The sequence below is a fragment of the Falco naumanni genome, chromosome 6 (assembly GCF_017639655.2).
Source record: "Falco naumanni isolate bFalNau1 chromosome 6, bFalNau1.pat, whole genome shotgun sequence".
Lineage (NCBI taxonomy): Eukaryota > Metazoa > Chordata > Aves > Falconiformes > Falconidae > Falco > Falco naumanni.
In genome coordinates, this window is record NC_054059.1 from 91,641,739 (window position 1) to 91,662,722 (window position 20,984).

General features: G+C 44.6%; 1 protein-coding gene across 9 annotated transcripts in view; it reads right to left on the reverse strand.

Annotated features, from left to right (window-relative positions):
* MAP4K3 (mitogen-activated protein kinase kinase kinase kinase 3) overlaps positions 1-19,360 on the reverse strand; it is an 84,393-nt gene extending 65,033 nt beyond the window's left edge. For 6 of the 9 annotated variants that reach the window (XM_040597212.1, XM_040597210.1, XM_040597209.1 and 3 more), the window contains exons 1-4: positions 19,128-19,360; positions 10,073-10,130; positions 6,772-6,862; positions 474-538 (exon numbers count right to left, since the gene is read on the reverse strand). In XM_040597212.1, the coding sequence (XP_040453146.1) occupies positions 474-538; positions 6,772-6,862; positions 10,073-10,130; positions 19,128-19,232 (319 nt within the window). In that variant the 5' untranslated portion in view covers positions 19,233-19,360. Of the gene's footprint in view, positions 1-473; positions 539-6,771; positions 6,863-7,812; positions 7,899-10,072; positions 10,131-17,892; positions 17,923-18,143; positions 18,164-19,127 lie in introns of those variants that run through there. The other 3 variants (XM_040597215.1, XM_040597213.1, XM_040597211.1) reach the window with 3 other exon arrangements.
* Positions 19,361-20,984: the final 1,624 nt, after the last annotated feature.

The window sequence follows — 20,984 nt, forward strand, 5'->3', positions numbered from 1 at the left end:
TTTTGTCTCTTGAAAACAAGATCACTGTTTACAAAGGATAAGAGCATCCATGCTAATCAATCCACTTATCTAAGTATCTGTAGGCAGTGGATAGTACTAGTAGATAATACTAAAGCAAAGTTCAAAAGCTTAGAAACAAAATGGCTAGGAAGAGAGCCCATCATTATATTTTGTTATTATTTTTACCATACAGTATCGTCCAATTGTAAAGCCTTTGAAAAAGTAGTGATGGGTATATGAGCTAGTGAAGGAAGGAAATAACTTCTGCTGCTCAAAAACCCCCACTACAGCTAATTTTATTTAAAAAACCAAAGCCCAACCAATTACATAAATACATAACCTAAAACTGACCTTCAATGGAATATTATGGATATTAAATTTAGGATTCCCCCTCTCTGATTCCAAAACACTGCAAACACCTCATTTTTGAAAATAAGCTTTACTTAGCTTTTAAAGAATTTGTTTTGACATACCATGATAAATATCCTGCAGAGAGCCACCTCCACAAAACTCCATGCAAATCCATAGCTTGTCTCGTCTAAAAAGTGAACAAAACCATTCATTAGCTGTCAGATTCAAAACAGCACCTATAAAAGAATGTCAGGGGAGTCAAACATTATAAAGCACAACATAACAAGCTCTGTATTATCAAAAGTACAAGTCAAATAATGAATATGATTTATTCTTTATATGATAGTTCACTGTCAAAATAGTAACTAATGAAATACAGAAAATATTCCAGGGTTTACTGGAGTAACAAAAACAGTATTACTGAAAGCGCACACTGTTAACTGTTCAAAGATCTACTATGAAAATGAACTATATTATTACTGAGAGTAGAGAGAAAACAGATATGGGTTCTTGTTTCTTCCTCATTTTCACTTCTCCACTTTTTTCAGAGCAGAGAAATTAACACCAAGGGAAAAAAAGGAGGGAAAAGAAATAAACCCAAAACAAAAAGCCCTAAGGATATCTCTCAAATCAAATTTATTTCACAGCAAATGGAGTGAAACTCTAGTGCTTTATTCAAAGCTAGGCAGAGCGGAGCCCATGCGGTGGGTAAGTACCTTCCTAGATGAAGTCTCTTCCCTCAAAACTACCCACAGATTCTTTTGGTGGCAGGGGTCAGAGGGAAGTTCTTTAGATTCCTCTTACTAAGGGAATCACTTTGACTCGTTTTATCTTCATAAAAGGTGCTTTCCAAGACTAGACAATGGGCTGAAGGATATCTTCTATTATGGACACTACATTCTATTTTTACTTCGTAATTTTCACTAGTAAGACATATGTACCAGACGTGGCTGCAGAGAGATGCAGAAAATGGCTGCATTTTGGAGAGCAGAATATCTGGGAGTCGCTTAGTCAAAACATGCAGGAAAGAAAAATCGCGCACAATCACCTTAGGGCAGACTGGGACACAGGACAACCAAAGGAAAGGCTGATGATTGTTCTGCAGCTTGTCCACAACCCTTGGTCTTGGGCTTCATGCATTCATAAGGCTCTTTTAGAATAGCTCAGACACTCTGTGGGCCATGTCAATATTCATGGAAGTGTTCTGCCAGGCAGGGGGTTAAGTGCCGAGCTTACCCCAAGCTGCAAATTGCAAATATTTCTCATCATCAGGCAACAGCCAGAATAGCTGCTGTTCCAAGGAAGAACTGCCTTTCTTGGATGTCCTCCCCTTTTATGTCCATAGTCCACATGGTCCTCAAAGCTACACCCCGGGTGCTTCCTCTAGTGGTGGGAAAGGTATTGTTCAGGCATTACAGAGGTTTTAAGCAAGGGAATCCCCTGGCTGTTAACTCCACACATTTCTAGGGGTCAATTAAAGCACTGCTTGAAATAATATGAAGGCTTTCCACTGAAATAACTGATCAAAGTCAGACACAGAAGCAATGTGACTACCTGTGAAAGAACACAGAATTAGCAATGGCAGCAGGGGAACATAAGTGAAAAAGAAGCACCGAAGAGACAGACAGACATTTGCAAGTCCCTTGTTTATCCCCCACAATGATGCAGGATTTTCAGACAGGGACACTTTTGGGGGTACTTGGCTTGTGAAAGCCCCTCTTTCCCGTGTGGCTGCATCACGTTTGATGCCAACAGCAGCAACATAGAAGCAGGAAAAAGCTAGGACAACCCCAGCAGCCCTGGGACAGCAACACAGCACCCACAAAGTAAGAGACATGAAGCAGAGTATTGCTGTAAATTCACACCTTCACTTACTGGGCATTAACTTCCCAGTGTGGAAAAGCCCTACAGAAAAGGAAAAAAACATAAGAGGATCAAAAGAGGAGACGGCATTTCTAATTTTCTATCTATACTGTACCTAAGCACTTTGAGACAGGTGAAGATCCACTTAATCAACAGTAACAGTGTATACAGTTGTCTGTTTCTGCAGAGCTATGGCAAATGCAAACAAAATAGAAAGGATCAACAGCACCATTTAGCATCTGCAACTTAACACCCAAGGCAGAAAATCCCCAAGTAAACAAAAGGAAAGCATGGGGAACAATATGCTACTAAGTGCCAAGTACAGGATGATGGTATTTTTCTTATTGTTCTTCGCATTGAAAGATACTTGGAAAACAAAAGCTCAAGACACCCATTCGATTGCCCAGGCAAAAGAGAAACACTACACCAATGAAAAAAGAGGGGACCAAGCAAGAGCACAACAGAGTGCCAAAATATACACTATATTTGCCAAAATTAAATTGAGTCTACAAAGATATATTTTTATACCCTGAGACAAGAGAGAAACATTTTTAAAGAAAAAGCACCCCCAGCCTGAACACAGCATCATGAGAAGTACCATTTCAATCTAAGATTTTAAAGAATGTTGAATGCAACAATTATGTTTGTTCGCAGTCTTTTTTCACATGAAACAGCTTTTTATTAGTTATACTAAGCAATCTGTTCTCACCATGACTAGTTAAAAGCAGCAGCTGGTAAGACAACTGGATACATTAGTCAGTGCTTTGACAATGCAAATAATCTCACCTCCAGAAACAAACACAAATGCAACTGTCACATTCTGGTCAGTATGTTAGAATTATGTTAAAAAAGTTAGAAAACCAGCTCAGCATAGCTTCAACAGCACTGCAGAGCCCCAGCCCCCACTGCTGCTATTCCTCACTTAGTCATTTCTTCTGAATTTGTCTTCTGAAGAAATGTATAACTATGATTGTCTGGCATGCCCCACAAACCTGAAAATGTGAGACATAAAAAAAAAATGTCGACACAACTTCCAGTACTGCAGAGAGGTAAAGTCATCATACCCACTGGAAGATGTCTTTAGGTTGAGGACATCTTAACATACAAAAAGGTGCTCTCTTGCCAAACAAAGGCAGGCTTTGAGATTGTGAGGACTCTTAAGGAGGTGCAATACTAAGCCACACAGCCTTCCCACTATGCAACATCCATTTAAGAAGCTTAGTCACCATAACACAGAGCTTTGAAATACTGCCTTTAAGAAATCACAAAATCCCTCACCAACTTTACCACCTCACAATCCGTAAACTGCTGTCGAGCAGACTAGTAACTCCAAAAATTCTCAGAAGTTTTAACATGCCTTTGAGATACATAGCAATATTAAGAACTGACAGCTCATGCACAAGAAAAAGGCTGCCAGTACTACACAGAATGGAAGTAACACCCAATTCACATTAACCTTCAAATTAACCTTAAACAAGCGCAGACACTTTTGGTTTGGAATACCGAGTCCCTACATGTACACACACTCCGCACATATGCACACCCAAACTTGCGCATAACGCAGCTCACAGTCCAGCCTGGTGTTAACAAAGCATTCAAGCTGCCAAGACAAGCACCCTTCAAGGTATGGAATGCCAGAACAGCACGGCTTGTTGATTTTGTCTTCAGACTTTGACCCCTTCCTGCACATGTATACCTGATAATGCAAGCCGTACACAATCACACGCTCCTGCCCAAGTTCAGTGTAGCATGCAGATGGTGTTCACCTAATGGGCAAGTCAACTGTCCTGGTTTCAGCTGGGAAAGAGTTAATTTTCTTCTTAGTAGCTCGTGCTGTGCTGTGTTTTGGAGAACAATGTTGATAACACACTGATGTTTTTAGTTGTTCCTAAGTAATGTTTATATTAAGTCAAGGACTTTTCAGTTTGTCAGGCCCTGCCGGTGAGAAGGCTGGAGGGGCACAAGAAACTGGGAGGGGACACAGCCAGGACAGCTGACCCAAACCAGCCTAGGAGGTATTCCATACCACGGGACATCTTGCTCAGTATGTAGCCCTGGGGGTGCCCAAGGCCTGCCGATTGCTCCCTGGGGGCCTGCCTGGTCATCAGAAAGGAGGCGATGAACAACGCATTGGCCATCGGTGGTTTTCCTTTCTCCCTTCACTCTGGACTTCATTCCTCTCCCCTTCTCTCTCCTTTTCATTATAATTGTTATGATTATTGGTTTTATTTCAGTTTTTAAATTGTTCTTATCACAACTCTCAAGTTTTACATTCCTTCATGATTGGACTGCTCCCCATCCCGGGGGTGGAAGGTAAGCAAGCAGCTGCATGATACTTAGTAAGTAACTAAGTACTTAAGTAGTTACCTACAGCTGCATGGTTGGGGCTAAACTACAACATCAACAACCTGCTTTCCTCTCATACTTTCAAAGTGCATTTCCACTTAACCTTATTCTGAAAATACATTTCCTCTTGGAAACCTCCTCTGTGCTCCACGCTAAACTATGTCTGTGAAGTACTAATACGACCAGGTTTTCTACCACAGATCTTTGAAATTACTATAAAGCAAATACAATTCAAAACACAGGCTCTACTGACTTGAATCACATCTGTCACTCATCAGACAATCACTTTCACTCATCAGACAAAAGATAACAAGATACTCAGTACCAAGAAAGATGCAATGAACCCCACCAGTGATAAAACATGGTTTTCAATGAGCGTCTAGTGCTATTCAGGACACCAAATACAAGAGGCAAGGCGAAGAAACTCCTCAGGACAGCATTAGCCAGCTGATCCTCTGCATGAGACCTCTCCTCCTTCACTAGCACTTATTGCCAGGACTTTCTTCCCCAGCACTGCCTTGAAGTTCTGGCACAGTCAACTTGCCCAATTTCTGTTTGTTGTAAGTATGCAGATGTTCAGCATCAGGTCACCAAGAGCACCACAAAGCACTCCATACTCACCATTTCAACATCCTGTCCCAGCCCACCCTAGAGCAAGGGAATGCTCAACAACAGCCAAGTAAGCCAGGGAACATGTGTTAGCTCCTCTGTAGCACTGCAAACATGCACCAAACCAGACACTACTGGCTAGAAAAGAAACAGCAACTGGGAGTTCCTAAACTTTAGCTGATGCAGAATGAAAGTAAAAGAAATGCAGTATTGCTGGACAAATCTGAAAGGATTTTTAAAAAGAAAAGATGTACTCCAAATACAAGAGCCAAGTTCTGTAACATATTCCTCCTTCAAAAGATGGTGATATTTTGTTGAAAGTACCAAGATTTTTCATGTGAAAATACCTCCTGTATCTTCCCACCCCCAATCCAAAATCACTTGGCCTATATTGCTGAAAAGCTTTTGGCTGCAGCTGATAGCCATCACAGAGAATTTCAGCTGGAATTGCTGAAGCCTAGTACACACCTGAGTAATTCAACTCTGCATCTTTCCATTACGAATAGCAGAAGGTGTAACACAGAGCTACCATGTCCCTACCTATGCTGTCTCTGTGCAGATAGAAGCTATGTGAATACCCATAAGGAACATCCCTCTGCTGTAAAGAGCATCATGATTTCCCAGAACCTTTTAAAAGCTTTTTATTGCATGACACTATATGCCTAAAATTATTGCAACATTACGTTCACAAAATCCAGCATTAAAGTCTAGTCCTTTAATATCAAGCAATTGCTATATCTAGCATAAAACATTTGTAAGGATGTATTGAAAAGAAATGTAACAGCAAACATTATTAGGAACTAGACATCAATTTTCTCAATACTAAGACTTCGTATGGAGTACGAGTTTACTGCACTTGTTACAAAAGTAAGCATAATACCATATTAAAGGAATCACACAAAAAAAAAAATAATGAACAATTTACATATAGTGAATTACCTGTCCTAAACAACTCCGCAGCTCAAGAGAGAAGTATCAATAATTTTTAGATTTCAAAACAAATCCAAACCACAAATCACCAGTGAGCTTTTTAAAGGCTGCATGGTTTACACTCTTATGTAGTTAAGTATGAAATTCTCCTTAAAGCTTAACACTACCACTATTAAGAGGAAAAAAACAATTTTTTTCCTCCTTATTTCCCCCATAACATTCAATTTTGAATTCAGTTTTACATCCCAACACCAGTTAAGTCAGAACATTTCTGAGAACTCTATCTGCATTATGCAACATTAACTTACCAAAATTTTGCAACTTTAAGAGAAGTTTTACTGAAACAGATTTAGAAGATACTATAAACACAGACTTTCTTCATACTTGTCATACTTCTGCTTAATTTTCCACTTATGTATTAAATTCAAAGCTTTCAAACAACAACTAATTTCCAAGGAAATATGACTACATGGTCACTGAAAGATTTTGTTGACAGCAGTATTATTTATAGACAGATACTGTAGTAAACAGAACAGATTTTAAGGTAAGTGAAAAAATAATATACAAGTAGATAATTCTTATTTGGTAAATTATGTTTTGCCTAACTTACCTTATAGACCCGTCCTTTAAGGAGAAAGGCATTTTTAAATGAGCAAAAGAAACAAACTGTACCTGAGATAGCTGCCAAAATAAGCAACAATGTTCGGATGTTTACAGTCTTTCATCATAATGATTTCCTGCTGCACAACAGCAAAATCTTCTCCTGAAAAGCAAAAGAATGAGTATTGTCATTGGTCTAGTTCATACTCATATCTCAACTAGACTTTCAGTACATATTTATAAAATAAACATTTTGAGTAATTAAAACTAATCTGCCAGTTTCACTGATTTATAGTTGCTTTATGTCTGTATTTATTAGCAAAGGCTTAGCAATAAGTAACTATATTCTTAAGAGTAAGTTTAATTCTGGGCCAGATGGACCTCGCATCTGCTATCTGATACCTCTTACGATACTGGCCACAGCTCCTTCTGAACTCTTTATTTTCCCCGAGATCCCACTGTGTCCATCTGCATATGCCCTGCCAATAGCCCAAGACCTTAAAAACATGACAAAACTTTGCTATTTTTGGTCACAAGTCCAACCCCCGTTAGATCATCTTCCCAAGCAGAAAACATTCAATAGTACGCTGTTGCTGCAACTTTTCTGAAAGCTCAGTAAAGCACATAAATTCATGGACTATACATAACATATGTCCAGATAAAACTCTGACACAGATGTGGCACTTAATGAGTATTATCATCATAAGTTGTTCCTGTCAGTTGTACCTGTCTTTCTATAAAAGATTCTTATCTGATGTGCACACTGAGAAACTCATGCATGAAATGGAAAACGCAGACACATCTTTGTTTTGGGGGTGTTGTGCAGGGGGTTTGCTGGTTTTTTGTTGGCAAGTTAAAGAGGCAAGGCAAGACAGACATCAAGATGTAAGAAAATGCTAGCAACATTTGACAGCCTTTTTCTTTTTTTTTTTTTTTTTTTTTTTTAAAGAACTACATGTCAAGTGCTCTTTTGCAGTTCAGTATCTTACACTAGGGCTCCTCTGAAATTAAGGGCAAATTATAGCTAGTTTGTTTTGTTGTTTCCAGAGAAGTTCTTCTGACGTTTTAGTTACTAGACGCACACAGTTCACAAAAAACCTCATTCTTACTAACCTCAAGGACTTCATAGATGAAACAAGCCTGAAGGCCTAAAACAACCACTTAACTTCATGAATAACTGAAGAGACTCTTTAAGCAAGCTGAAAAAACAGGAACATTCAAAGTATGTCAAAATTCTCCTTTTAGCGTACACTTCAGCAGCGTAGTAGCACACTTCAGCATGACCCAAAAGCTTTTAAACCAGAAGCCAAGCTACTGTCTAAGAAGCTGAATACAGACACTAAGCTCATATTTATCAATTGCTGCAACCCAAAATCACTTCTGAAATATGGCTGTTAATAAATTTCAATTATAACAACAAATCCCAGCAGAACTGGACAGGCTGTTACCTAAGAAAATATGTTTTAAGTTTCTCCCAATCACATCAACATACTGGTGACCTATCCATTTAGTTATTTTTATCCAGAAATCAAATATTCACATGTATTTTATTTAACTGATAACAACCTGCAAACTACAAGCTGAAAGCTAACATCACAACAGACTTGCCTACAATCTAAGGTATATTGCGGACCGGCTTGTTGTACCCTAGCTAGACTTCTAGACATGCAAACACTAAAGAGCAAACAAGAAATTATTTTCACATATGAAAGTGCATCTCTCTGAAAGGACACGGTTTCTCCATTGTTTTCATTGCATCCAGAACACTGAAGTAGCATAAGTTTTAGAGTAAGCGCCTAAACATTATTGACCCTTAGTCTTCACACTGTCACCAAATCTGCAAAACTTGCACAGAAAGCCAGTGCCACAGTCCTGGGTTGCGGCTGCTGCCTGTCTGAAGCTGTGAGTCAAGCCTCTACCACAACTGGAAGCAACAACTGCAGAGATAAACCGAGCTCAGTGAGCAAACTGAGGGTAACTGAAGTGCGTTCTATGTGTATCCCTCAGCTATCCAAAGGCTGCCCAAAATACCCGGTTTAACTGCAAGATGCCAGTTGCCATCCCCATCAGCACAGCATGACGGCGAGTTACCCCAGCTGCAGCACAGCCCCAGGCTCCATCCACAGCCCAGACGACGCATGCAGCACGCTTCTCCAAGTCCTGCTCGGCACAACCCATACAACACTCTGCAACCAAGCATACCTCATGCTTTTGAAAGTGGTAGTCTGCTAAGTAAAAAGTTGCATTATTTTAAAGGTTGACATGATCTGAGTCTGCCGAATCCTACAGTGCCTCCCCTACTACACAAGTCTCCTTCCCCCTTGCATCTTCGCAGTTCCACAGGGAGACAGAGCACAGCTGCTTGGCTTGGCCAGGCTGTAACCCAGCCACGCACTGCCAAGTACTCCAGCAGTGGGAACTCACAGAAAAAGCCAAAGCAGCAGAACGAGGCAAGATAATCTGAGACCACAAGTTTGAGCATGGATAAAAGTGTGATCACTTTTGGAACTACTCAGTAACATGCTGACCTGTCTTGAATGTTGTGGGGGTTTATTCTAATGTGTATGCATTATATAAACACAACATTTCTAATCACTTCCCAGTTCGTAAGAGAAAACTAGTAACTTCTTTCTCTTCTTGCCCACATAGACCTTAAGGATCAAACCAGGTAGCAGTAAAAGTATTGCACATGCACACACACATACCACCACTACTACCCCCCAACATTAAACCTTGAAACGGCACACCAACAGTTAGAAGTTCAACAAGAAGTCAGGACATCTTTCTTCCCAGATTACCGTACTCTTGTTCAGCAAGTCTAGCCTTACTAACAGAACAGCACTTGCAGGCTGATAATTGATCTCTAGGGCACATGTACTTTGTGAAATCACAACATAAGCACAGTTTAAGCTTAAATCTACCATACAGTGAAGTCCTAATGAGAGCCTCCAAGTGAATTTCAGGAAATACTCAACTCCCAGATACTAATGCTCAACTATTATTTCACCCTTCCTTTTTATCTCTCCCTCCATGCTTTTTCCAGTTGAGTTCTCTTCTGCCTTGCTGTCTTCCTCATTTCTTTTGCTCCATATATATTTTTTGTATCTCATGGTTTGCAAACATGGTACTTAAGACAAAAACCCAAACTCTTACTGAAATTTTACATTTTCCTTTAACTGTTCTCCAGTTACATTTTTTGCTTTCATATCTTGCTTTTCACACTTGTTATTTTTTAGAACAGTGTATTTTGTCCTACACTAAAAGGCAATAATCATCTCTTCTTTCAGCAAGTGGACTCAACCAACTTTGTACAATTGTATTTTAAGCGTGAAAATACTTAAGTTTCTGTGGCCTATTTCAGTTAAACACTTACCTGGTTCTAGTTTTATTACTTTAATTGCTGCTAGCTCACCCGTGTTGACATTTCGAGCCTAGGAGGGAAAAAAAAAAATAATAAAAAAATATTTAGAGAGCATAGCACAGCAACCAGCTCTGCATTCTCAACTCTACATCCTATGACACCACAGAGTCAGAAAACAACTGAGGTACATAAGGGTCCTGAACAGTGAAACCACTTGTGGTTTGGGGTTTTTTTAAAGCAAAAATAACCTCAGGAGGAACCAATAAATTAAAACATCTTGTATATTTACATCTCATGCAAGGTTATTTTTTTCCCAAATATACCATGCATTTATTTTTTATTGCGTTTACAGCATATATTTTCATTAGATAAGCATCTTTATCAAGTTCTGTTACACCTAAAACACTTACTTATAAAAATCCATGTCTGTGCTTATAACAGTGAACCAAACAGTAAGAATTCTGTAGCTAACATTCTCTTCTCCAGCACATGTTCGTAGGAAGCACTGTTCCAACAAAATTTCTCATCCTGGATTTATTTTCTAGCAACAAAGCAAGCCATCTCAAAAAAAACACACCCCTCCACTAGGCAGCTAATTTGTACTAAGATCTGAAGCTTTAAACTTCCGGGCCACACAACAGTCCTAAATTATGCAAGTCCTCCACCATGCTGTACTTCCATGTTAAAATCCATAAACAAACCGTCCACCGAGAGACGGACTGCAAAGCAGCTCTAACACACACGGATCTCACAGCAGACAAGCAAGGCCCAGGGAGCACCAAGGGCTGCACCCTGCAGTGCATGCGACTGCCTCCAAGACTCCCGCAACAATAATGCAATGCTTCCTGCTCATTTCACTGCATGCCCCTTGGTCCTTACTCTCCACCAGCAACAGCATCCTCCCTCCCTCTGCTGCGAAGGTGCCAAACACCCAGCCAGCAACAAAGGTGTTAGAAAGCTCTGTGGCCAACCTCAGCAGCTTAACTGCATTTTGTACAGGGCTCTGTCATGCTAAAGCCTATGTTCTACTGAGCAACCAGGAAGCTGGATTTCTAAAAAGCCATTAATTATGACTTATGATGCTGCTTAATAATAATGATTTCTCTTCTAGAACTGTTGTGTTTGGCTACTAACTGAAAGCCAAGGAGTCATTTGCTTTCAAGATACTTCCGTGTCCCTGCACCCAGCTATGGGGAGAGGGCAGCAAAGCAGCAGCTCCTGAAGGATGCTCAGCTACAGCTTCTCCTCTCCCCTGGGGAGTCTTGGTACCCAGAGCTGCACTGTGCTGGACCACCACTGCACTGAATGCTATGCCCACTCTGCTCCTGCACATGGCACAGAAGGCGAGACCAGTCCTGCTTTTGCTTTTTCCCCTCATCCGCTTTCAAATCAAAAAAAGGCCAGAATTACAGAACTTAAAGATGCAGACAGGTGCCCGCATTTTAATTAGCCTGCCTGCTAATGATCTCATTTAAGTCACTTTAGGAGCTCAAGGGCTCACACCTTTCATTGACTGGCCGTGAGACTCACCAAATACTGTAAGGTGGAGGGGGAAAAACCCCTAAGACTATAAAAAATAGCCAGTAATACAGTCTGAAAATAAATGCAGCGTGTATTCCCATGTTTAGAAATCTACCCAGGCCATTCCTAGCACAGCCAATCTCAAACCTCTCACTGCTCATTGGTGTGGCAATGCTCTTCTGCAATGCTGGGAGTACTGGCATTTGCAAACAACGTGCAGGCACACGGGTATGGATAGATCCTGAGACCAGTGGGAATCCTACCAAAAAAAAAAATAATCAAGGAGTAGTCCAAACTTGATAGACTGTGGAAACTGACACACAGTTAAAAAAATAAATTTTCTCCGGCAGCCTTCCCTGTAAGTCATTATTTGCCCACCTCACCGAGAGCAGCAATGTCTCCACTCATCACTGTATGGTGGAAAAAAGATGCAAAGACATTAAGAACAGCAAACATAAGAGTTCCTTTTATCTGTACAAAGGCAACACATCAGAAAGTGGCACCACTGAAGCATGAGCTAGGATTTTTATTCCTTATTCTTTTCCCAACACATTCTTTTCACAGCAAGAAACTACACAGAGGCAAGATGTTGATGAAGGTCAGCATTTTTTAACTGTTAATTTTTAAGATTAACAAGAAAAATTACTGAAGCTTTAATGAAGACCTGAGATCATCAGGGAGTCCTGTTAATATCTAAAGATCTGTTTTACGGCAACTTGTACTAGTAAGGCAATCAATGAGATGCAACTTGTAGTAGATACAAGTGAGGAGATCCTGAAGTTAAGCACCCTGCATGCAGATGGCATGTACAAGCCAAGTTGGAAAAATTTCACAGGCTTCAGGGACATCGCTAGTCTAACAAAAAGTGTTTGGTAATTTTTTTATTGTTGTATTTATTTTTAACAATACCATGTCCAGCTGTCAGGAATTTGTTTCTCTGACTATGGTCACTACGCTCTGCAGAGTGCTATGGCAACCAAAGCAAGATAGAGGGTAGGTAGGAGCTAGTGAAAATTTCGGAACAAAACTGATGAAAACATATGAGGGTACTCAACACAAAGACTTATGTGATGGTGATGCCAAAAATCTATCAACAGTAGACTGACAAATCTATAGATGCATCCGGAGAAGGACATGCAAAATCCCAGCCAAAGGAAAGGAGTCCGAGCAGCAGGCAGCCTAGCCTAATCCATGCTCTCCGTACCTTGTGCCTGATTCGGCCCTCTCCCATCACAAAGGGATTTCTTCTTCAACATCATGTTCTCAAAAGAATTGTTCAAAATTGTGGGAAGGAAAGAACAAGTGTCGTGTGTTTTCTCCTTCAGCTTAGGCATCACCATTGCTTCCTTTCTTCAACACCAGCAGTAGTGGGACTCTTTGGCCAGCTAGTCATTCTCTGGACCAGTATCTGCCTGGACTCATGAAAGCTAGAAAGGACGAGCAAAATCTGATTTAATGCCTTCACTCACCAACGCCTTCAGGAACAGCAGGTTACCAACTGCTTAAGGGCATACCTTGTTACTTAAGATAACATGACTTGAAGTTGACAGTCTGAGTAAGTTACCACTTTGCATCTTACTCCATTTGGGTTATTAGTGTTGAAGGTGGTGTCACCAGTAAGACTATGAATTGCCTTTGTTAATCTGACTGTGTGTATGTATATATATACATATTAGAAAAAAAGAGATTGACTGTAGTGACACAAGGGTTCCTTGCAAAGGATGAAGATTAGGTACCCCGACAGGTGTTACGAGATCTCATCAAATACCTTTGAAATCACTGGCTGTGAAACAATTTCTTGCCTAAGCTCACATGAATGACAGACTGAGAAAGACTGAAGCACTGCGTGCTTTTCAACACGTGTTGGAGCTGGCTCCGACTCTTAATTTGGGGGTGCTTGTATATGTACCACACAAGAGCTTAGAATGTTGAGGGCACCGCCTTACATGTTCATTCAGCATAATCACACTAAAGTCGCCCGTTACTTACGGGCTTTGAGATGGGTGCATTAATAAGGAATTGTTGGCTGAAGAACAATTTTGAACAAGTATTTCTAAGTCAGCAAATGCAACCAAAAATGTCAAAGAGGCTCATGTAAGAAGACACATCTTTGTTTTTTGCTGCCACTTGCACCTTAAGTGCTCTAACTCCCAGCCTTTGCGCTGCTGATGTTAACAGCAACAGCCGAGTTCTTCCTCCCACCCCTGTTTCCATGAGCAGGAGCCTGCAACTAATTCCGTCAAATGCAGATTTCACTATGTCAGTGTGAATGCATTACACAGGTTTTGCGGAAGCAAGGAATGGCCCACAATGCCTGTGTCTCCATGCGATCACTTTACTAAATGTGCACAGCATTTATACAGTGTCTGCTCTGGAAAACCATGTAAGGATCCTCATTCCACCAGCGGCTAAAAGAATGAGACTCTTCAGAGATCTAGACTGCCATATCTGGGGAGGAGTTTAAAAAAAATGCACCAACCGCTCAGTCAAGCTGGAGAAGCACCACCTAATTAAACAGGAAAGAATTACTAGTGTCTCTGTGACAACAGTAGGGTAGCAAATCAAATTGGTATATAAAAAACTGCCACCCGCTGGAAATGAAAACTAGAAAAATACAAGTTTTGATATTATTTCATTATTAAAAAAATCATTAACCAAAATGCCTCACAACTGGAAAGACACTATTACTCTGAAATAGAGAAGGAAAAAGCAACGGAGTAGGACAGTGCTCGGATGGGCTCTACTGGGAAACACCAGCCAAGCAAGAGATGTGCACGGTATCTGAAAAGGAGGGGAAAGAAAAGGAGGAAGAAGGCGAGTATTTAGCACTGCCCCTAATAAATGCCACAACAGTACAGTCATAAGGAAGACAGGTCTGTGCAGCTGAACTAGTACAAACATAAAATCCAAGGTCCAAGGAGGTAAATCTCCTGCCAAATTTCTATTTGTCCTTCAAATGGAAACTGGTAATAAAATAAACAATGTTGCAACAAAAAACTAGGCCAAAAAGCAGTCTAAGAGAGTAACAATAGAGTGCTTCTGGTTTTGACTACTTCCTATGTGAACTGTTGAACAAAATGCCGATGAGCGATTTCTAAACAAGTTGTTGCTTCACGGGATAACCGATCCCAGGGCACAGTCAGGCTTCCTGAACTGGATTAGCTCCGCTCTTCAGGAAAACGCACCCGAACGGCTGCCCGACCCCTTGCTTCCATCCCTGCGGGCTTCCCCTTCAGCCTCTCCCAAACCCACACGACTGCCCCAGAGCCAATTCAACTCTCCAAGCCAGCAGAAACCCACCTGCCTCCCTTTTCTTGGTTAGTTTTCTGCCGGGTTAGCTAACCATGCTGGCCCAGGCACCGTGCTGAGCATCAGAGCCAACGCAAGGCAAGGGGCCAGACAGCCGGGAGCAGGGCAGGGGATCGCCCCTCTCGGGAACAGTGAGCTGTCACACCAGTCCAGCCCACCCCACAGCCACGGCTGTAATTAACAGGAATTGAACTACTGAGAATTATGCTAAAAATAATTAGGTTCCACATTCTGGTAGGAGGCGTGGTAACTAAAATGCGACAGAGCTACAGTTTTAGAAAGTAATGCTCTAATAAAGGTGATGTTAAGCAAAAAGATTTGAAACGAAGGCAAACAAATTAGAGGGCCTGGGACTAGGGATGATGAGAACGGCAATTTCATACTAAGAGGCAGAAGTATTTCTAAATGGGAGATGGAATAAATAGAGCAAACTAAATTAGGCAACCACTCATTTAACTCTAGGAATATTTCCTGAAACTGAGCAGGACAGGGCATTGTCTCTTTTTCACAACTGAAAAAAAAACTTAACTCCTCTTTCACACTTTGCTGGCCACTTTACACAAATTATTTGCAGCAGTGAAACACAAACACAAAGGACAGAAATTATTTGTACAACAGCAGAACTAGTTTCTACCCTTTCTAGCAGGTCTAATTTTGGATGGGAAAATTTGACAGAAACAGAAGGTGACATTCAAGAACTTTCCTGGCAAGTAACTGCAAACAGAAAAACAATTTTGCTATCAGCCTCTAAACAAGACACTAGAGGAAGCTAATTTACTTGTCAAGTACATTTACTGAGACACAGAAAACAAAACCATGCAAATGAAAATGTGATATGCAACACTCAAGAATACTCAATACCAAAAAACCACTATTAGCAGATCATTTGTCTGTGCTTTGTTATAGATACATCATCAACCATCCAACAACGCAGTAACTCGATTTCACCATTAATGTTAGCAGTCTTGAGAGGAGACATCTCTGGACAAGGAAATAAGATTTTCTCACAAGAGCTTTGTAATACATTTTAGCTATCTATCATAGCAACACAGCTACACTGAAAAAAAATTTTAACAATCACCTCTCTCTCAGACCCTCACTGAAACCTGTGTTATGTCCAGCGATTATATCCCCAGGTTACATTAAGAACTAAGAATCCAGATGAAGCTTCATCTCCTACAACAGCCTTGGACTGGTGCTAGTTAGAAGAGACATTATTATTGACCGTGCATATTTGATAAAGAGCAAATGGCATGAACAAGTTACCCCATTACCCTTCTTGTGATGCGTTCATCATTGTCTGCTCCAAGGCCTCTTTGAAAACTGAACTTGAGTGGGAGGGCAGATAATTATAAAAATACTGCTTTAAGCCCAAAAGCTGTACTTGTGGTGCACTAGTGCGTTTCCAGGTACCAACCAAGCAGCAGGACTCTTATCAGTCTGATCCATAACCTCATTCCCTCCAAGTCTCCATAGTTCAGTCCGCACCACGGGCTCTTAAAATTGTAAAACCTTGAGAGTACAGATACCGTGTCTTCCACACACCCCACCCGCCCCCCTCGCCTCCCTAATGTCAAACATTTAACCCATGCCCTGCTGTAGCTCAGTTCAACTGGAACAGAGCAAGGAAGTAGATGCCAGTCTGCTCTGCTTTCAGCTCCTCAACAATTTGCCAGGAAAGCAGGTTACAGAAACATCAGCATTTAGCAAGAATGTCAACATAACAAGACTGTCATCTTTTTAAGGCAATAATCCCCACCTACCAGTAGAAACACCTCCCTACCTGGCTCTCCCTGCTAAGGGGGAAGCCCCACAATTTACAAAGAATAGTTTGAAGCTGCCCACGTACGGCCAGTTCTTGGGTCCACTCTTGCTGAAATCTCACTACTGATGAGTGCCATCATCACACAGCTAATCTCAAATTCAGACAATTATTTCATCAACCACAAAGTTCACCTACAGATAACGGGATGAAGCAAATGAAAAAGGCTTTATGAAACCCCTCACAAACTTAAGATAAAGCCCTAGTAAGCTCAAGCGTGGTTGACACTTTAGGACTATATATTGCTTTTAATGCAACAAAGAGGAAGTAACCAGCTCTCATTATTATTTTTGGGCTACTTCCATTCTTCATTTTGAAGATGCCTTTGAAGATTGCCTCAAAATGAAACAGGCAATAATCCATCCAGGAGAAAAGCACATCTCATTTTCCCTACACCGTCTACAACCTAACCAGAAAGCACTTACCTCTCTCCCTCTCTCTCATCTATTAGAAATAATTATAGCACCAGCCTAGGCTATCCCGGATATACCACTTTCTATCTCAGCTGTCACAGGCAGATTATAAACATAAACAAATCCACTCTGAGGGAGGACAGAATTTCTGTGCCTCAAACAAAGAAAAGCCACAAGCAGCACGGGCCACTCACAGAACACCAAACTGAAGGCTACTGCAATGGAAGTACAATAATCATCAAGAACACCTTGACAAATCCAGTGACACTTAACAGGTTTCAGATGCACAGTGGTACTGCAAATGTAAATATTCACTCCATGGTTGGAGGTAACGTTCTTAAAATTAAACAGTAAACATAGGTGACTTGGATAATTCATGTTCACCAAAATTATGTACACAGCACTGAAAAAATCTGATCAATAAGGTATCAGAGTCAATATGCTAGTTAAAAACTGCAACAGAAACAGAGCTGAACACATTAAGAGAACATTTTTTGCAGAAAAATGAAAGAACAGAGCATAAGGCAAGTAGTCTTGGATAATTAAGACATTGGCATAGTACACAAACACCCAAAGGAAGCTTGCAAGGTGGGGAAAACAACACAAGAAACCCTTTCAATTAAACAATAAAGCAAGAAGCGAGCACACAAAGAGCGCAGTAACAAGAGGATTTAGGTCCTGAAACTTTCATAACATACAAGCAAACTGAGATTAAACCAAAATTGCCCCAGCCCAAACAAGCCTTCATTCTAGGCACATTCACTTACAGTCAAAGGCAGCATCAGGGCCAGTTGCGCACACCTCAAGTTGTGGAATGGCTCTACGTGTTTCCCTACAGTCTGCCTACCAATACAAGTTTTCTTGAACACACACGCCCACCCTGCGATAGCAAAAACAGAAGACACTTGGAAAGCGCACAGTTAAATCAATGCTTCCAAAAGGCCACACGTGACAAACTTCAGCTCTCCAACCTGCTCTGCCCTCAAACAGGAGCGGGCAAGAACCAGGGTCACCCTACCTAAGGGACGGGCCGCTGCACCTGTCGGGCAAGAGTTCAGCTGGATAAAAAAATAACATATGTGGCAGAGCAGAGAAAAATGCCACAGTGCGCTATAAAGCCCAAAAAACCAAACTTATGCTCAGCAGCTATTCCTTCAGCTTTGCTTTTCCTGCAGGTTTGGGCAGGATGTTTGGGAAAGACTGTGATGCTAACAGCCCCTCTCCTGACTCCCCAGTTTACCCTCCGACTGGTCTACCCTCCTCACCTTACACAGAGGCATAAGCACAAAACACTGATGTTTCCACCCAGGACAGCGACGGGAGCAAGAGTCGGGACGCACAGCCCTGCTCGCCTTCAGGCACGCTACTTCAAGTGACATCTGGGCTGCAAACTACCAAGCGTGCACTTCCCGCACCCCCGCGGCTCCCGGCTCGGTCGGGAGGGGAGCCGACCCGCCGGCTCCGCCCGTGACGCCGACACCCGAGCCGGCACCCAGCAGCGGCAGGGACGGGCTCACGGGGCGGCTCCGCGGCCGCGGGGCGCCGTGAGAGCGCTGCGGTGCCGCACCGCGGGCCCGCACCAGCAGCGGGGCCCGGCCGCCCCCAAGCGCCGAAGCGGCCCCCGGGGGTCGCCCCCTCGCACGGGCCGGCCGAGCCACAGAGGCGGCCAGGCCGGCGGCTGGGAGAGGCGCGGGGCCCCTCTGGAGGGGAGCCCGGCTGGGCCAAGCCAGGCGCCCACCCACCCGCACCAGGGCTGGGGGCCGGCGCGGCAGGGCCGCCCCCGCTAGAGGCGGGACTGCGGTCGGCCTTCCGCGCCCGCAACGGCGGGAGCCCCCTCCGGGCCGGGGGGGGGTGGGGGGGCGGGGCACGTCGCTTGGCAATGGAAGCCCCCTCAGATTTTGGAGAGAAGGGCCGACCCGGTTGCTTAGCAACAGAACCCACGAACAACGCGGGAGGGGCGAAGAGAGAACACCCCCCCGCCGGAGCGCGGTGTTGCGTCTACCTTGTAGACGTCACCGTAGGTGCCGCTGCCGATGCGCTGGATGAGCTCGAAGTCCTCCTGGGGGTTGCGCCGGGACAGGTCGCACACCCGCCCGCCACCGCTCATGGTGCCGGGGAAAGCCCCGCTCGGCCGCGACCCCCCGAGCCGGGGGAGGAGAGGAGAAAGGAACCCGACACCGGAGCGATCACCGCCTCCCCCCGGCCCGCTCCGGCAACATGGCGCCGCGCCTCGCACCGCGCAGGCGCAAATGGCGCCGCGCCGCCCCGCCCCTCTCCCCGCCTCAGGCTGTGCGCCTGCGCGAGCCGGCAGCAGGCGGGCGGCCCTGCCTGCCCGTGCGCCTGCCGCCTGCGCGCCCCGCCCCGCCCCGCCCCGTCCGGCCCCGCCCCGCCCTCCGTGCCAGTCCCCGGCGCTCGTGGCCCGCCCCCCGGCGGGCCGTGCCGCGGGGCCGTGGCTGAGCCAGTGGGCGCTGTGGCTGCCGGCGGCGGAGCTCGGCACCGACCACCGGTACGAGACAGACCCGCGGCGGCACCGGCAGCGTTTGCGAGAGTTCGCGACGGCCGTCTCTGCCGCTCCTCGCCCCCAGTCGCCGCCGCCGGGCTGCGCCCGGCCGGTCTTCGCCACGCACGCCGGGCTGCGGCGGACCGGACCGGGGCGCTGGCTCCCGCCCCGACGGCCTCGTCCGCGGCGGTGAGCGGCGCCGCCGACTCGGGGACCCCGGGGTCTAGATCCTGTGGGTGCAGCCGGGGACCCAAAGACCCGGTCCCGGGCACGTCCACCGGCTCACCCCGCAAAACAGCGCGCGAGCACACAGCCGGCCCCCCGCAGAGCCAGCCCCTTGGCGCGGGAGCCCCGGAGCCCCTGGAGCCCGCCCATGCCACCGAGGACTCACAAACTCACCAGCCCCTGTGCATGCAGCTAGGGGCCTCTGCAGCACCTGGAGCCCAAGAGTCCCCCCACGCTGTCCCTGCGCACCGGGGACCACCTCCCCCATACCCTGGTGCCCGACCCCTGGTCTCTAGCTTGGGACAGGGTGTTTCCCCGTGGGAACTTGGCGCTCCCTGCCCCAGTGCACAAAACTGGTATCTCAGCACTGCCCAGCTGCCCACAGCCTCCGGTGCCAGCTCCTCTCGCAGCGCCTGGGGCCCTTGCCAGCTCTTGTGGGGTACCGGGCCTTCCCAGTGAAGCATGGTAGCCGTGCGTTAGGGATGGCCCCACACGGGCACCATGCCATGCACCTGCCAGCCCCTGCAGCGCTGGCACAGCATCTGTGCACACCCGTCCAATGCACCCTGGCTGCGCAGCATCTTCCTCTCACCTGCAGGACTGCTTCCCCTTATTTTGTGACTTTTTGGAGCATTGTGCATGCCCCCATGGGTTAAAGTGTGCATCCCCTCTCCTGTTACACAAGTGTTGCCAGCCCTGCTTCTACTCCCATCTTGCATATGGTTTTCCAACACGAAGGAGCATTGTGGATACTTGCCTCCATCCCCGTCCATGCCCTCCACCCTCTCTGTACAGAGAACAAGTGCCAGACAGCTGTGGGAACCTTTCTCCCTAGATGTGCCACCCCTTGAGCCTGGCTCTGCTGCGTGTGGGTCCTAGGTCCGGGCACCTCTTGAGCTCTGTTCTGGTGAACGACACATGGCTTTTCCCACCATGCTCCTGCTGCCAGTGACTGATGGGTGAAACAAAAAGAGTGGGATGAGGGGGCAATTTGGGCACAAAGATGCACCGTCGGCTCACCACCCCTGCCTGCCTTGCCAAGGGTGTTGGTATGTGGGACCCTCCTTTCCGCTGAGAAGGTGCTTGAGGATGGGGAGCTGGGCATGGCCTCATTTCAATGTGTGGTTATCAGAG